The sequence below is a fragment of the Triturus cristatus genome, chromosome 11, assembly GCF_964204655.1.
Source record: "Triturus cristatus chromosome 11, aTriCri1.1, whole genome shotgun sequence".
NCBI classification, from domain to species: Eukaryota; Metazoa; Chordata; class Amphibia; order Caudata; family Salamandridae; genus Triturus; species Triturus cristatus.
In genome coordinates this window covers 1121296847-1121314362 of record NC_140594.1, presented here as the reverse complement: position 1 = coordinate 1121314362, position 17516 = coordinate 1121296847, and the positions used below count along the sequence as shown (strand labels likewise).

Here is a 17516-nt window from a genome sequence, read left to right as displayed (position 1 = left end):
TTTGGCTTTTAAAGCCAAAAAAGCAGAGATAAAGCCCTTGTTGATATGCCCCTAAGTGAGCTATTGCCCAGAGTCACATGGTGCTGAGCTGAGCTGCCGCCGGAGCCAGGCATCGAACCGTGAACCCTGTGCTCCAAGTCAGCTGCCCTGGCCGCTGCACCACACCTCTCCTCTCTGCATACATGCATCAGAGCTGATACTCTAAAAAAGCCTCTGCGTTCTATTTTAACACGGGCCCTATTTGCTTTAAAACTATTTATTAGTAGTCAGACAGTATTATTTAATCTTTTGACTTCTTATCATCTTGTGTTTATATCTTTAAATTCATCTTAAACATATTTTATTGATTCCATTATTTTTTTGCCCCTTGGATTTCTTGCTATAAAAAATACCAGCTAGGCTGGTAAAGTGCTGGTCAGGAGGCCACCCTACCACAAAGTGTTGTACGCTTTATCATGCTCAATAATGTGTCAATGGGCGTGGCCATCTTGTTTCCATTGCTGAAATGACTGTCTCTCAGCGGCTTCTGTTGTTTGTCACCTCAGGTACCTGACATTCCTCATGACGGTAATCGGCATCATCGTAACCAACGCCGTGATCGTTCTGAACGTGTCTCTGCGCACGCCCAACACGCACACCATGTCAGAGACAGTGCGCCAGGTAGGATGAACAACTCCCAGGGCCCCAGGAGAGAAGGAATGACAGGGGGCGGAGGGAAACACATTTAGTTGTTGACTAAAGTCAGTACTTTAAGTGGGATGAAAAAACTGGGAGTCTCTCAAAGGGGCGTGACCAATGTAATTAAGGGCGTGGCTTAAAAGCATTTAAGCTAAAAATCTGTGTTTAGCACAGTGTGCCGCTCAACTTGTATTTTGCTGTTTCTGTCATTGCATCAAGCTATATGATACTAAAAGTAACATCATACCTACGACAAGTCAGGACTTTTGGCTTTGTCAATGGCTGTTAGTTGCCGCAACTGTGGCTTGTGTATAATATTGAAAAAGCTTCCACTTAAAGCCCTGGTGACACCACGACAATGTTGCTGCTCCTGAGTTTCAAAAAGAGAAGGGAAATCCAGAGAGAAAATAACTCTCTTTAAAGGATTTCCCTTCCCCTACAACACTTGCCTGGCATGACGTCATACCGTAACTTCTCCACTAGTGAGAAGTGAGCAGTGTGAGCACGCGCACATCAATGTCACTCCAGTACAGAAAAAAACACGGACCTCCTGTGCCAGGGCACAAAACAGAGCCCGATAGAGACCCATTTCGAGGCCCCCTTTAAAAAACTGCCGGTGCTTAGCACCGGTGAGACCCAGCCCTCTTAAAGCCCTGACTAAAGTCACTGTGGCCCATGGCTTTGCATACAGACCTTCCAACATCATCAAGTGTTGCTACATGATTGTTTAATAAACTTTCCTTTGAGTGCAGTGATTGTCAACATTATAAACTGGTGTTACACAAGTGTGAGGTGATCCTAAATCCATCTTTTATGCATGTTCACATTGGGAGTTGTATGCCAAGACATTGTCTATGAATTTTACAGGTCTACCTATTTTGTGCAATCACATACCTGCCAACTTGGGCAAAAATCGCACCGTGCAGGGCCTTAAAAGGGGGCTGGGACTTGAGCCGTGAAGTACCTAAAATGTGCTTTTTCAGCCCACCCTACACCCTAGCCCTCTTCTCTTCCCACCCCAAAAAAAAGCTTGTTGAGGCTGGTCCGGATGTCCTGGGGTGTTTTTTACACCCATTAATGGACGTCGGCAGTTCAAAGCCTCGGAAAACGAGCTGGAAAACCACTATTTACAGTGGTTTTCAGACTGTTTTCCCTGCCACCGTGTGATATCGGCTCCCCACCGGGTGACCGTGTCATGGTAGGCGATATCGTGTGTCACACAGTGGCACCGTATGAGTTGGCAGGTATGCAATCATATTTCCCGTGCCATATTCCGCATGCTGTGCTTTGTTTCCGGGCATTTTCCCTCAAAACTGACCTGCCAAAATATGTCATGATGGGTAAAATTGCAGGCGAGCAGTACAGTAATTACCACCCCACTCAGAATTTCAACTGCCTCTATTTTCTGAGGAAGCTCCTGGTATTCATACTGTTCAGCCCCAGTACCCTGTGCTGTGGTCTCCGTTTGGAAAGAAAGAGACAATAAGCATTGGCAAAGAATAGAAGAAGGGTTTTTTGTATAGCGCATGGCTACCCGGAAGCATCCCAGCACTGTGTGATCACTAGAGTAGGGACTGCCTTCTAAGGAAAGAGCCAGGTTTTAAGTTGTTTACGAAAAGCTAAGTGGTTACGTTGTCTCCGCAGCTGCAACGGCAGGCTGTTTCACAGCTTGGAGGCATTATATGAGAAGCGACGGCCTCCACTTCTGGCCTTCCTTACCCTTGGTACCACTGCAAGGTACATCTCATCCGAGCGAAGGCTTCTGGTGGCCTTGTAAGGGCGGATCAAGGATTTGATAATGGGTGGCCCATTACCACCTAGGGACCTATGGGCGACGCACAGGGCCTTGAAGTTGATTCTTTCCTGCACCGGTAACCAATGGAGCATGCGTAGTGCCGGTTTTGCAGAGCTTCGCTTCTGGGTTCCCGTAAGCAGCTTTGCAGCAGAATTCTGCACGGTCTGCAATTTAGAAATTACGTGGAGGGGGGCGCCCAGGTAAAGGGCATTGCTATAGTCTATTCTTGATAGGATAAGTGCTTGGACCAAAGTTTTTTTAGCTTGATCTGGTAGTAGTGGCAACATTTTGCGAATCATTCTTAGCAAGCCAAAACAATGTGCTGTGGTTTTTCTGACTTGAAATTTGAATGAGAGATCTTGGTCCAGCCAAACACACAGGCTTTTTATTTCTGTTTTCGGTGTGGGTGCTGGACCCATACAGGCTAGCCACATAGGTGCCGATTCCGATCCTGGAAAAATTTACCCCGTACGAATCGTATCCGGATGTTTTTCCGTACGAATCGTACAAGTACCGTACAAACTGGCAAGTACGATTCGCATGGGAAAAAGTCCATACGAATCGCATTGGGAATATTCCCTCACACGTCCTCGGGTCGGAAAAAGTGTCCGACACATCCCCGGACAATTTACCGTATGAATCGGAAAAATGAAGTCCGACCACGCAAGTACGATCAGTCCCGTCCTTTCGATTTTACAACCGTATGGAAGAAACACCGTCCGGACCGAACTCCCATAGCAACCATGAAGACATGTGCCCGCATACGCGCCGAACCCCCCCCCCAGCCCCCGCATGTACGCCCCGAACCCCCCCCAGCCCCCGCATGTATGCGCTGAACCCCCCCCCAGCCCCCGCATGTATGTGCCGAACCCCCCCAGTCCCCGCATGTACGCGCCGAACCCCCACCCGTGTATGTACACCCGTGTAGGTACGCACCGTACCCCCACCCGTGTATGTACACCCATGTACGTACGCACCGTACCCCCACCCGTGTATGTACACCCGTGTAGGTACGCACCGTACCCCCACCCGTGTATGTACACCCGTGTACGTACGGACCGTACCCCCACCCGTGTATGTACACCCGTGTAGGTACGGACCATACCCCCACCCGTGTATGTACACCCATGTAGGTACGCACCATACCCCCACCCGTGTATGTACACCCGTGTAGGTATGCACCGTACCCCCACCCGTGTATGTACACCCGTGTACGTACGCACTGTACCCCCACCCGTGTATGTACACCCGTGTAGGTACGCACCGTACCCCCACCCGTGTATGTACACCAGTGTAGGTACGGACCGTACCCCCACCCGTGTATGCACGGCGCGAACGACTTTTTCGTGTCTTCATGTGCAAGAGTATGAAATACTGGTTGTCCTTTGGGCGCCGTGCATACACGGGTGGGGGTACGGTCCGTACCTACACGGGTGTACATACACGGGTGGGGGTACGGTGCGTACGTACACGGGTGTACATACACGGGTGGGGGTACGGTGCGTACCTACACGGGTGTACATACACGGGTGAGGGTTCGGCGCTTACATGCGGGGGCTGGGGGGGGTTCGGCGCGTACATGCGGGGGCTGGGGGGGGGGTACGGCACGTACCGGACCCCCTATTCCGCTGGCAACGCGGCGTACTTAGCTTTTCCGGCACTTTTTGAGTGCCGTAAAAATATTGCCGTCCGGACTGCTGTCGGTTCGAATCGTACTTTCTGGTTCGTGAAACGCAGCCGGAATGCGTCCCGACGTCACGTCTGCGCTTTCCCGGATCACATTTGTATGGATATTTTCGTCGGTCGGTGTTTTTTACGGTTCGTACGGAAATGGTGTTTCCGCGCGAATCGTACTTGCATGTTTGTAATTTTTTTTCCCCGGGTACGAGTCGGACGGAGAAAACACTCCGACCGACGGTTCGTACCCGGTTTTTCCAGGATCGGAATCGGCACCATGGTGTTGGCTTTAAAGTTTAGCTGGTTACCAAGTAACATGAGCTCAGTCTTGTTACCATTGAGTCTTAATTGGGAAAGACTCATCCAATTAGTGATTTCCTCAAGGGAGTGGTGAAGATCCGGGGGCGTATGGTTGGTCAGGGTCAGAGCCACCACCAACTAGGTGTCATCAGCATATGTAACTATATGGATCCCAAAGGGGTCCACCATCTCCGCCAGTGGATGCATATAGACATTAAAAAGGGTTGGGCTCAAAGATGAGCCCTGTGGGACTCCACATTTGAGTGGAACCAGTTTAGACAGGGCGTCACCTGAGAACACATGGAAACACCTATCCTCCAGGAAGGATTTGAGCCATGATAGCACTTTGCCGGACACTCCTAACTTCTTGAGACGGTGAGCCAGGATCTGGTGGTTGAACTTGTCGAAGGCCGCGCTTATGTCGAGGAGTATTATGGCGGCTGTGCCTCCCGAGTCGAGAATCTTCCTTGCTTCCTCCACAACCGCCAGTAAGGCGGTCTTGGTGCCCTGGCGTGGGCGAAATCCCGTTTGTGAGGGGTGGAGCAGGTGATTGGATTTCAGAAACGTGGAGAGGGTATGGTTGACAATTGTATCAGCGATTTTGCCAATTGCCGGGCACAGCGAGATAGGGCGATAGTTGCCCAAGTCTACTGGATCCAGGTGTGGCTTTTTGAGCAGAGCTTTTACCATAGCTTTCTTCCAATCAGGGGGAACGATTCCTAATAAGAGGGACGAGTTGATCAGACAGGTCCTACTGGGGGCCACCGAAGACGCTGCCAACTTTTAAATGTTAAGAGGTGCAGGGTCCAAAGGTGACCCTGATTTAACCTTAATTAAAGTAGCTAAGAGTGACTCCTGAGTAAGCGGTTTGAAGATCTCCAAATTGTATTTATCTCCAAGCTGGCCTGCAGCAATCGACTCGAGTGTGTCATTATCTTTTTGTGGGAGGTGTTTAGGAATATTGTGAACCTTGGTGGCAAAGAATTCTGCCAGTTCATTACATCGGTCTCCTGACAGATCGGGGGCCGCCGGGGAATCTGGAGCTTTAAGAAGGTTTTTTTGCAATCAAGAAGGTCTCTCTGAAGTAATTGGCTGCCCCAGAAATCCTTTCCGCAAAGTAAGAGGCTTGAGCTTGTTTTATTTCAGCCTTGTAATTACCAATGGCTATCCTATATTCCTGTTTCTTTGCTGCAGAGAAATCTTTCCTCCAAATCCTCTCGAGGCGTTTGCCTTTTTGTTTTAGCGCCCGCAGTTCAGGGGAGAACCATGCGGTCTTGTTGCAACCTATTTTCTTCTGGATTAGTTTCTTTGGAAGAGCTGTGTTCAGTGATTCCTCAATCCAGTGTGTGAACTTCAGGTAATCTGTACTAGGATTAAGTTCCTAATTTGGTTCGGTATTTTTCATTACCTGGACCTACTCCAAGGTCGGACCAGTGTTCGCTTTGATTGTGAGTGCGGTGCAAGGGCAGATGGGGACCATATTGTGGAAATAAGGAAATGGTCAGACCATGGTATGGGCATGGATACTATGGCATTAAGGTCCATCAGGTTAGAGAAAATAGTATCCAGGAGGTGACCCTTGATATGAGTTGCTTGGGAGACCTTCTGGTGGAGTTGACATGCCGTCAGGTCTTGCGTTAGTTTGCTCGCTGATGATGCTAATGGATCATCAAAGTGCAAATTGAAGTCTCCCAGAAGAGTGAAGTTAGCCAAGGTGCCAGCCAGGGTCATAACAGTCTCCATGAGGGATTTATCAAATTGGCCCAATGACCCAGGTGTGCGGTAAATAAGAATGCCCGAAAATGACAGTGAGGGGGTAAATTCGATTGCAAAATGAACATTCTCACAATCTGCAAGTGAACTATCTAGTAGTCTACAGAACAGGTGATCTTTATATATTATGGCAATTCTGCCGCTCATCCCCGACATTCTGTCTTTCCTCTGGATTGAATATCCAGGGGGAAGTGCTTGGACCGTGTCAGGTTCTGAGCAGGGGTTTAGCTATGTCCCCGTGAGGAACAAAACCTCCGGCCCCAGATCTTTTAGCAGCGTGAAAATCTCGGCCATGTGTTTGAACAGGGATCTGCAATTAAGCAAAAGGAGCTGATAGGTAGGGCCCCTTGGAGCTGCGGGGGAGACCCGGGGGTAAATCTAAAGTCGCAAAATCGGCATCTATCATGATACTCGTCCAAGGAAATGGAAGGCGTACAGCTGGGACCATGAATTTTGTTTAGCTGCTTCATCACAGAGCTAGGATAGCGAAGAGTTTCTGAGGGCCCAGATGCAGGGGTTCTGGCACCTGGTCCCGGTCGGGCACAGAAGGGCACAGACAGGCTTGCCTTAGGTGCGCCTTCGGACTGCCGGCGGTGCACCCGCTGCGCGCGTCTGCAACGTGGTCACGCCATCTGGCGTATTTGTGCTGTCAGCTTTGCGTCGAGTTCAGCAACTAGAACGCTGACCCAGCTCCAACTCAGCGTGATCCCTAATCCCTTGAATTCCCTCACTTCCCACGGAGCATTGAACACAGCTCCACAATCAAAAGTGGCAGAGTAAGACAGTCAAAACTTGTGATAGCAGCAAATTACAATTTTTTAAAATGCGGAATGAGGGAGGCAGCAAGCCTCTTAGCATGCTCCTGCTCAGGTCGTACCTCTTCTAGTGGCCGAAGCGCGGTCCCGCCATCTGGCGTATTTGTGCTGTCAGCAGTGCGTCGGGTTCAGCAACTAGAACACTGACCCGGTGCCAACTCAGCGTGATCCATAATCCCTTGAATTCCCTCACTTCCCCAGGAGCCTTGAACACAGCTCCACAATCAAAAGTGACAGAGTAAAACAGTCAAAACGTGTGATAGCAGCAAATTACAATTTTTTTAAATGCGGAATGAGGGAGGCAGCAAGCCTCTTAGCGCTCTTCTAGCAAAGCCAAAAGTTCCAGCTTGACATGGCTGAGGTTAGGTTTTTTTGTATTATTTTTGCAACTGTATGCAATAAGCTTTGAAAGTGTAAACCAGGAAAGGTAAACATGTCCCCGTCAACTGAATAACCATAAAATGAAAGAAAAACTGAGAACAGAGATTGGCCCACCATCCATGACACTAAAGCTGACTATTCAGAATTTTCATTTCCACATGTGTAATACCAAAATGTTGTCGCTCCCAACTAAGAGAGCCAATGGCTGAAGAGGGATTACCCAACGGGCCCATGCTGTGTGCAATCTGAATGACCCTTCACATGTCAGTGGTCGAACAATGCTCACCGAAAGCTCCTCTGTTGAACTTTAAAGATATAAATGGGAGCCTCGTTTACTGTTCACCACTTTGCCCTCTTGCTGCCACCTGGATTCCGGCAACAGTTGATGGGATGGAAACTTCATCCCACAACTTCCCCAGCTATTACGTCTGCAATTTTTTTAACAGATATCCAGGGATGCCAATGTACAAGGCATTGGCATAATCAATGCGGGAGAGAATGAAAGCGCGGGCGACCATTTCTTTGGCTGGCCTTGGAAGCATGGGGAAGAACCTTCTTAATGATTTGAGAGTGCCAAAGCAGACTCCGGTGAGTTTCTTGATTTGCACCAAAAACCGAAGGTCTTTTCCAATCCAGACCCCTAAGTTCTTTGCTGCAACGCCCTCTAAGTTGGGTCGAGGGAAGTCTGGTGGCCACAGGGTTTCTCTAAAGGCAGGCGAAAACTCACCACACAGAAGGACCTTCGACTTGTCCTCATTGCACTTCTGTTGGGCATGTGCATGCCACTGAAACACAGACGAGAGACATTTATGGGCAGTTTCTGTCGACAGGTCGGAGTCCATCCAGGTAAATAGGAGCTGGGTGTCATCGGCATAAGCTATTATTTTTGCTCCCATCTCCTCTGCCAGAAAAATCAAAGGAGTCAGATAGATATTAAAGAGCTGGGGGCTCAAGGTAGAACCCTGTGGGGCTCCAGTAGACACTTTCCTGGCAGCCGATGAAAAAGGAGGCATCCAGACCTGCTGAGTGAGTTCTTTGTTGTTTTAGTTGTATATTCAATGTGGTTTAAAAGAGAAATTTAATAGTGTGTTGTAATGCAGATTAGAATGGGAAGGGGAATTCTAAGGTAGAATGTAAAGTCTTTTTAGACCCTACAGTTCCAGTTATTGGAGCCATGCTAAAAGGCAAGCAGCATTAACCTGTGCGCTGAATATATATTTGAATAGGCGGTGCTGAGTCTGGGTCCTGCATCGTAAAGTGTCACACTGGCTAGGTGATCTAACAGCTTTCTGGAAAGTGTGGAATGTGCCAGGTAATAGTTAGAGAGAGGAGGAGTTGCAAGTTGGACTTGGGTAGGGACATCAGCTGGGGTTGGAATGCAAAGAAGATAGTGCAGTTGGCCTCTGTACTTGTACATATTTAATAAACCAGTTATCACTTATCTGGCAGAGTATGGTCTATGGCAATGAACTTTATAAACAGAATGTAAAAAATGAAGGGGCAGAGTCATTTCTTTTGGTAGGCCACATATTCACCCCTAAATGTCATGCAGTGTATAGCAGATTTTGGGAAATATCTGATGCATTCCTACTACAAAAGTAAGTAATCAGACATTCCTCTTGTGTGCAGACTGACCTTGCACACATGGAGGTCCTACACTCTGCCTTTTTTAGCCTCTGCAAAAGAAGGCCGTATTGTTCTCTTTATGAATTTTTAGGAAAATACATCCTTGAGAAGTACATGCACTGATCTCGATTTATTTAAAGCTTTTGGTCACGGCACGGCAGGGGTCATGCAATATATGGTCACAATAGCTCTCAAAACCCAAGCAGAGGTCATCAAACACATGAACATTCTAGAACGCCCTTTTTTAATATAGCCTTAGAGCCCGCCTTAGCGGGCTTTAATGTCTGGTAGAGCCCTCCTCTAAGGCTATTAGAACATTCTGCCCCTAGTGGGGAAGAATGTTCTAATTTGTAAAACAAAGGCCTCCCGGAGCCCAATGGGATTGAAATCCCATCGGGCTCCGTGAGGACTTTGTTCACAGCTGTTGCTGTCAGCAAACATTGGAATGTTGATGCTCCGGGCTTCTACCAGCCATTAGAAGCTCAGAGCACTCCATTGTCTTCAACGGATCTCCCAACATTACCATGTGTTAATGATTGTTAGAGATGCAGGAGCAGGCCTGAGTAAAGAGAAATGTTTTCCCCTACCCTGGCTTGCCCTTATAACAGCCAGAACATCTAAGATGCAATGAATAACAAACTCTTCTGACTCCGCAGGTGTTCCTGAGACGGCTGCCTCGCTACCTGCACATGCACCTACTGCCACCTACCTGGTCGGATGCCTGGAGCAGCCAGATGCCCAGGAGGAGGAGCTCCCTTGGGCTGATAGCAAAGGCAGATGAGTACATGATGCTGAAGCCACGCAGCGAGCTTATGTTTGAGAAGCTGAAGGAGAGGGACGGACTAATAAAAGCCATTTTAGGAAAAATTGGTAAGTCGTCCTGCAAAGTTCATTGCAAGCTTTCCAGGGAGGAGGATATAACAGTGTGGGCTGGAAACAATAAATAAACTGATAGGTTTGTAATAGGTTTCCACATACGATGGTTAAGTGGTTTAATGGAAAAAATCAGGCTTGTTGGGAGCATGTATAGTAAATGGGTTCTGCCCATTTCACCCCTGAACTTTTTGTAAATGTCTACCTGATTTTTGGACTTTTTCTGCGAGTGAGTCTCACAACCGGAGTCTCATGCAGTGTACATTTATAGTAATTGGACTGAGTTTGCTAACCGGCAGTGGCCACCTTTTACTATAAGACCACTGCTGCGGTAAGAGGCTCTGGGCTGGTGTCCCATGAACGTTTGAGCACTCCTCTGTGTGCACAGCGTGTGGACTGCGTGTGTAAGGCTACCCCCTTGCACAGCCAGGTATCTACCACCAGTAGCCTGTAGGCTGTTCAGGGGTTGGTACTGACCTGGAGTAGGCCTTTTAATGTGAGTGGGTAGGTCTATAGTGCTTACTGAAGGTCTGTTGGGAGGGGAAGCACATTTATTTTTTATAATTCTCACTCTGGAGATGTTGCATGCCAATGTCATGTCCCTGGATTTAAGGAACCCCTGAGGGCCCCCATCTTAACGGAGGATGGCGCAATAAAAGCAGATCGCAGGGACCCCCAGCACTACAAGAAATCACCAGGCTGGACACATAGCCCCCTTCATGCCACTGTCTGTGGGGCTGGCCTGCCATCTCCCTGCCTGTGGTTGTGGGGGTTGGGGAAACTGTGCCACTCCCACCTGGGGGTGGCAGCAGAGAAACAAGAATTGGTTCCCACAGCAGGTGGAGTGTTGTTATTGCGTACCATCTCCACTGAGCAGGCCCTGGACTGCCCGGCTTCTCTACTCTGAGAGAGTCATGTGCTACAATGGGGTACTTGATTCCTAGTAAAGAGACAGTTGATGATTTATTACATGTTAAGGACTCACATTCTTTGCAACTAATAGCCTAATTTCCTAAAGTAACATATATAGAAACCTGAATATACGTTAAGACAAATTGTTATTCTTCATATGGGGACTTGCATTTCTCCTGTCCTCCTTGCTGTCACACCTATCACAGTAATGTGAATCACACACCATGCCATTAAGGCCTCCCCTACTTCCTTCCTTCTACACAAACTCTGAACCCATATCAAAACAGGGCTCTTTTTTTGTTCTGGTTTCACTTCAAAGCATTCCTTCTTTTATATAAATTCTCACACACGTGGAAACTTCTTCTGACTGCCTGCTAGAGTAAGAAAGACATATTTGATTCTATAGAACATTAAAAACCTGGCTTTTCTACGCACATAGTTAAATCCTTGATAAAAAGTCTAGCTATTCCAATGCAATGCTGTCTATTATACTTTTCTTCATTCCATCATGCTTTTGAGCAGTAAAGCCACCACGGCATGGTTCGATAGACCCTCACTCAACATCTGTGATATAGTTCTAATTACAACAAATACCCTGTTCACCCATGCCCTCCTAAAGGACAACTGGGAACCCGGAGAGTTTTGCGGCCTTGTAAGGCGCTCTATAACTGCTACAGTGCAATGTATTACCTATGAGAAAAGAAATACGCGACACTTCATAATGGTGTAAAACAATGCGAGTCCTGGTAACAAGGTCAGAGCATCTTGAGAAAATCAGACTTTCCTACTTGATTGATTGGCCTGAGTAGATCCATTTAGGCTAGCCTTTCAGAGAACATATCGATCAATTCATCAACGCAGATGAGTAGAGCGCATCTAATCACCTGTGAGTGTACCCAGGTGCTGGTTTTTTGCTGGGGTTAGTCGAAGAGCCAGGTCTTAAATTCTTTCCAGTAGAAATTTCCAGTTGTTCCAATTGCCAAATTGCCTCTTGAAGTGGGCAACGGCGAACAATATTCCTAGTACTTTTTGGATGAAATTAGGTGCCAATTAGATCCTAAAAGCCTTAATAATAGGGCACTGTGTTGAAGTCTAAAAATATAGATTGCTGCACATTTTAAAAAAATGAGGTGCTTCATGGGGAATTTTTGGAAGGCACATGGAAATTTTAGTGCAACCATGAAGCGATACCAGGGAGAACATGAAAAAATCATCTCATGCAGGGAATCTCATGAAAAATCAGGCAAGTTTCTCAGTCCTATGTTGGAGTTTCATTATGTTGTTCCTTTGCACTGTAGGACCAATGCATGGTGTTTCTGGAGCATGTGTTTTAGTTGGATGCTTCTCACTACTTGCAACCAATGCCTCTGTGCTGTCTTACATTCAGGTAGAGGGATGGAGAACGGCACCAGCCAGGATCTCTACTACAGCCTGATCCACGCTGCTCCTGAGGTGCGCTCCTGTGTGGATGCCTCTAACTACATTGCACAGAACATGCGGGATCAGAACGACTTCAACAGTGTGAGTTCTGCTAATTGGATTGAGAGCAAATGAGCTGGCGGGAAAAACCAGGCATGGCCACTAAAGTGACTGTCCCTTAATTTTTTTTCTCTTTTGAGTTTTTTTTGTTTTGTTTATATACTGTATTCCCATTTTTAAATATATATGGAAAGGATATTCATCTATTGGTTGGGACTAGAAAATTGGACTCTTGCCAACATTTTCCTCTTCAGGAATACTCAAAAATGTGCCTTCACTTTTGGGGTACGTAAGGTATTGGAGCCAAATTTGTATTAGGCAAGCAGAGCAATTTTTGCCTAATCCAGCTATCATAAATAGCTTGCTTATTCATCGCAAGCAAATGTTTTCCTTCAAATCTTCTCTCCCTCCATTTCCTCCTTCCCAATCCTCCCTTGCGCTAGACTATGATTCTCCCTACTTCATACATTTCCCTCTTCTTCATTGCAGGAGAATGAAGAGTGGATCCTTGTTGGACGAGTGATCGACCGAGTCTGCTTCTGGATTATGTTCCTTCTCTTCATGTTTGCCACCTTTGGTACCTTCTGGGTAGCCCATTACAACCTGGCGCCAGCCCAGCCATTCCCAGGAGATCCCAAGCGTTATCTGCCTTGACTGTAGCTGTGCAGAACCATGAGACCATCTACTGTCTGGAGCTTGCTCGCTGTGCAAAGACAAGACTTTGTTGAAGATCTTGATTGCCCTTCCAGTGACTGGAGACGTCAGAATTCTTCACAAAGAAATGAAATTTTGTACTTGTATAGCGCACTGCTGCCCCAGCGACGGGGCGTCCTGGCGCTTGTACTCATACCGCTGTGGAACCCTTCCTGGCTTTCCCTGTGAAATGTCCACTCCTGGGCACCCCCAAGGTGAAGCCAGGCATCCCCAGAGCTGTTGGGGCCGTTGTGGAGATTAAGCAAGCTATTGCCCAGAGTGGGACCCATGATTAGAGTAGGCACCGAGGCGAGAATTATCAGGTTCGAGGAAATTGAGTCCAAGACCCGCCGAGGCGGGAATTGAACCCTGGTCCCGGGCCAGATCTCTGCATCAGGGTCTGCCACTCTAACCATTGAGCCACACTTCTCCAGATATAATCACATGAGGTTTGATTAGCCTACCAGAGCACAGTTTCAGAGAAAGCTTGTTTATTATTATTCATCTAAAGAAAGAGATTATCCGGAATTGAAGGAAAAATTGTATTCTTGACTCATTTCCAGCCTGAAGTTAAACTGTATCATCAGTCATCATTTGATTCATCATCACACTTTAAGATTATAACATCATCAAAGACTATAACAAAGAGGGAAAGTTTATTAAAACAAATACCTAGATCCACATGAAGTTAGTAACTGTTATTCTTGCCAGAACCGTGCTTAAACAGTTGCTGTTGTCATTGTCTTTCTGTTACCGGAATTGATGCCACTTCAGTTTTGCTACATGTGTTGAAGTAACATATGGTCTCAAGAATACACATGTAATGGCATTATCTCTCTACATGCAGAATGTAATTACTTGTACGATTTCCATTGCACATTCAATTAAACTTGACGAGAAGGATTTTCCAGGGAATTAGAGACAATAGTCACCACTGCTAAACATTTACAGTTTATGATTCTCGGTAATCGTTTAAGCTTCAAATCAAGCACTATGTGGCCAGCGTGCATGGGCCCGGTGCCGGCCCCTAAAACCGAGATAAAGAGTCTGGGCTTCTGGTTAGAGCAGAACCTCACCTTCAAAGCTCAAGCTAGGAAGACTGCTGCTACATGCTATGGCCTGCTCAGAATGGCCCCCAAAGTGCTTCCCCTCCTACCCTTTCAAGCAAAAAAACTGCTAGTCCAAACACTAATACTCTCAAGGATAGATTATGCCAACGCTCTATATTTAGATGCCCCAAATTCAGTGGTCGCGAAACTTCAGACTGTACAAAATTGTGCAGCTAGATTGCAGATGGAAGTCCCCAATCGCTGTTCAGCAAAGCCCGCGCTACACTCCCTCCATTGGCTTCCAGTGCAGGAGAGAATTAGCTTTAAGGCCCTCTGCGTTGTTCATAAGTCCCTGCAAGGGAACGGGCCTCCGATCAATTCAGCCATGATTCACCCCTCTAGGGCAAACAGGAAATTTCGCTGTGATGAGCTCCATCTAGTAGTGATCCCCAGGATCAAGAATTCCAGAAGTGGAGGTCGGCTTTTTTCGTATAATGCCGGAAAGCTCTGGAACACTCTACCGCTGTATCTTCGCAGGGAATCCAACCATCTTGCCTTCCAAAAACAGCTAAAGACCTTGCTCTTTCCTTAGGGGTCTGTTTCCTCTATTCACCGCTCAGCGATTGGATGCTCCCAGGTAGCCATGCGCTATACAAATGCTATTTCATTCATTTATTCATTCATTCGCCTGTCACCTAAGATCATGACAACCCCATGCACCGACCTATGTGTGCTAAAAATACAGAATGGTTATTTCTACCAGTAGATGTTTGCTGAAGACACAGCTGTGTGGTCAGCCTCCAGGTGAGGTGACTACTGATGTATATCAGAGTTCTGAAGTCTTTAATTGGTTAGAGTGAGGAAGACACTTCAAGTTGTAACCATCTTATGAATAAAGCAGGGCGTAAGCGAAAGTAAACGAAAGTGTTGCAGGGGTTTATCCTTGATTTATTAAAGTTTAGCACCGCCTTTAATATTCACCAAGTCTACTTTTCTTCTACATTGCAAATGGAAAACCAGAGTCAGGAACCCACACATTTAGACACCCAAAGTAGCATGGATTGCAATGAAAGTATGCAAAGGAAGGGTTTTGCAAAATAGAAAGCTATAAATATTTTTTAGAATGTATGTCAGTTAAGACTTGAGTGTGAACTCTAAAAGAAGAACCTCCATGGTTCATGTCACAACATACACAAAATCCCATTGGGCAACAGTGTTAATGAGAGTTTCATTCTTCAGTAGCAAGAGCTCTTAAGAGCAATGTGGTGGCCTTGTGAACAGCATTACATGATGTTCTAAACTATGTAGAAGCCATTCTCTACTGCTGCCAATTTTTCTAACAATACAATATTTTCTCCTTCAAAGTTTGTCAGTCATGGAAGCCTTTCTCTTCTATTGCAGAATTTCTGACTTTCTCTTCTATTGTAGAGTTTCCTACCTACCTATAGACTTTTTCTCCACCAATGTAGGTTGTAAACCATAGAGAATTTTCTCCACCACTGCAGACTTCATCAACCAAGGAAGATGTCCACCACTACTGCTGAATATGACAACCATAAATGACTTTCCCCTCTAGGGCTAAGTCTTACAACCATTTCTCTACCTTTGTTGACTTCATAAATCAGAGATGACTGTCAGCTCAGCATAGGCTTTCTTGACTGCTTTCATGTGCATTGCAAAGGTTTTTGAGCTACATTGGAATGTAAGAACATTCTGCTAGACCCAAAACAATGTTGTCATGTGACTAGGTTCCATAACCGGACTTTATATTCACTTTCCATTATTATTTGTACTTATTTTCTTGAACTCTTCCACTATGAGAAGCTTAGGGGTCATGCATCAGAACATTTTGTTAATAAGGAGGACAATTCATGTTTCATTCTCTACACACATCTAAAGGCAAGATTTTTCATTCAGAATGTATTGAAGGAAAAAATATGAATATGGATGCAATCAATGTAATTGGAGTTTGTGGCAAGCCAGCCTCTGGTTACCATGGCAGGGGAAATATGCTTTGCCTATATTTATGGGGAGTCTGTAAGTGGAACCTCCTATGAGGGTGTTTACATCAAAATTGAGCCTTTACTGGTCTATGCTTAGGCCAGCACCCCAGACTTATTGCATTTTAATAATAATATGATAAATAGACTTCAACATGTTCCACTTTTGCCTACTTCATCTTACTCTTCAACTTGTGTATGTTGACTTTGTGTAATAAACTGCTCGAAACAGAAACATGTATTTTTAAATATTTTAGTGCATACCAATAGAAATGTGTAAATTTGGAGTCATGTGTGAGTTTGATCATATTTTATGTGTTTATTTGGCTTGTATAATCTATTAATAAACTCAAATGTTACAAATAAATATAATGTTACACTGTACAGTGCTATAGTTTCTCTGTTGGTACATATATAGGATAATTCTTCTATTCTAATCCCTTAGAGGTAGTAGTTCATTTACTGGAATCACTAGGCATGATAGCTTTTCTGTTTAAATTATTGGGGTGTTAATTGCACTCCAGTTGATATCTGTCTTTTGGAAGCTATTGGGGCGATTGTTCTTCTGGTAGATCCCACTTGGGTAAAAGAGTCCAGGTCTATCGAGAAAATTTATAGTGGGATTTATATTGTGTTTTTTATCTGTCGTGCTGTCTAACGAACTATCACAGATCTCTGTTATATGTGAATATCATCACAGGGATTATTGTTAATGACCATGGTTAGTAGATTACCGTGTAATAGGTGTCAAGCTTGGGAGGCCTCTCCTATTTCTAAAGATCTCAAAGCTACAATGTCGACAAGGCCATTAGCACCGTCTTGGGATGTGCCGCTTATAAGAAACAAGAATTGAATTATTTATTGATCACCTGGAAGGGTGAGAAAATTGCTTGTTTTGCTTAAATCAAGAAATTGTCCACTTTATTGCCGTACACATCATCAGAAAAGTGAGGTATTCATTGTACACGTTCTTTCTCACAGGCTTCCGTTGAATCCTAAATGGTGAGGACTGGACTTCACAACCAGAGCAGCATTAGTCTCCTGACAGAATTATTAAGTAGTCCAAAGCCCATCAAACAGGTGGCAAACAAGAAACCAAAGAGGAAGGCACAGGTATAGCACACACTCTATCGAAAATCAAAATGCATTCCCAAATACAATATTAAATAAACAGAGTAATAATTCTAAAATGTATTGGATAACAGCTCAAATTAATAAAACATTTACTGATATCCTCAAGGACTGAACAATCTGCAGGCTGATTTATCAGTTGGAGGGTGGAGTAAAAACCGTTGACATGGTGGAGTACTTTACTCCCACCATGGTGAGGGTACTCCGCCCACCGTATTGAGAGATGTCTGCTGCCCCTGAGGACATCTCTAGCATTGTACGTTTGACAAACGGCACCATCAACATGACGGAGTTGTGCATCAAACTTACAACTTTTTTTATTTTCAAAATGAAA

General features: G+C 45.6%; 1 protein-coding gene across 1 annotated transcript in view; it reads left to right on the top strand.

Annotated features, from left to right (window-relative positions):
- The window catches only part of CHRNG (cholinergic receptor nicotinic gamma subunit), a 159329-nt gene extending 142894 nt beyond the window's left edge, over positions 1 to 16435 (top strand). Inside the window, exons 9-12 of the mRNA XM_085635679.1 lie at positions 546 to 660; positions 9702 to 9915; positions 12218 to 12351; positions 12799 to 16435. Coding sequence (XP_085491805.1) covers positions 546 to 660; positions 9702 to 9915; positions 12218 to 12351; positions 12799 to 12963 — 628 coding nt within the window. The 3' untranslated portion in view covers positions 12964 to 16435. The remainder of the gene's footprint in view (positions 1 to 545; positions 661 to 9701; positions 9916 to 12217; positions 12352 to 12798) is intronic.
- The last annotated feature ends 1081 nt before the right edge of the window (positions 16436 to 17516 follow it).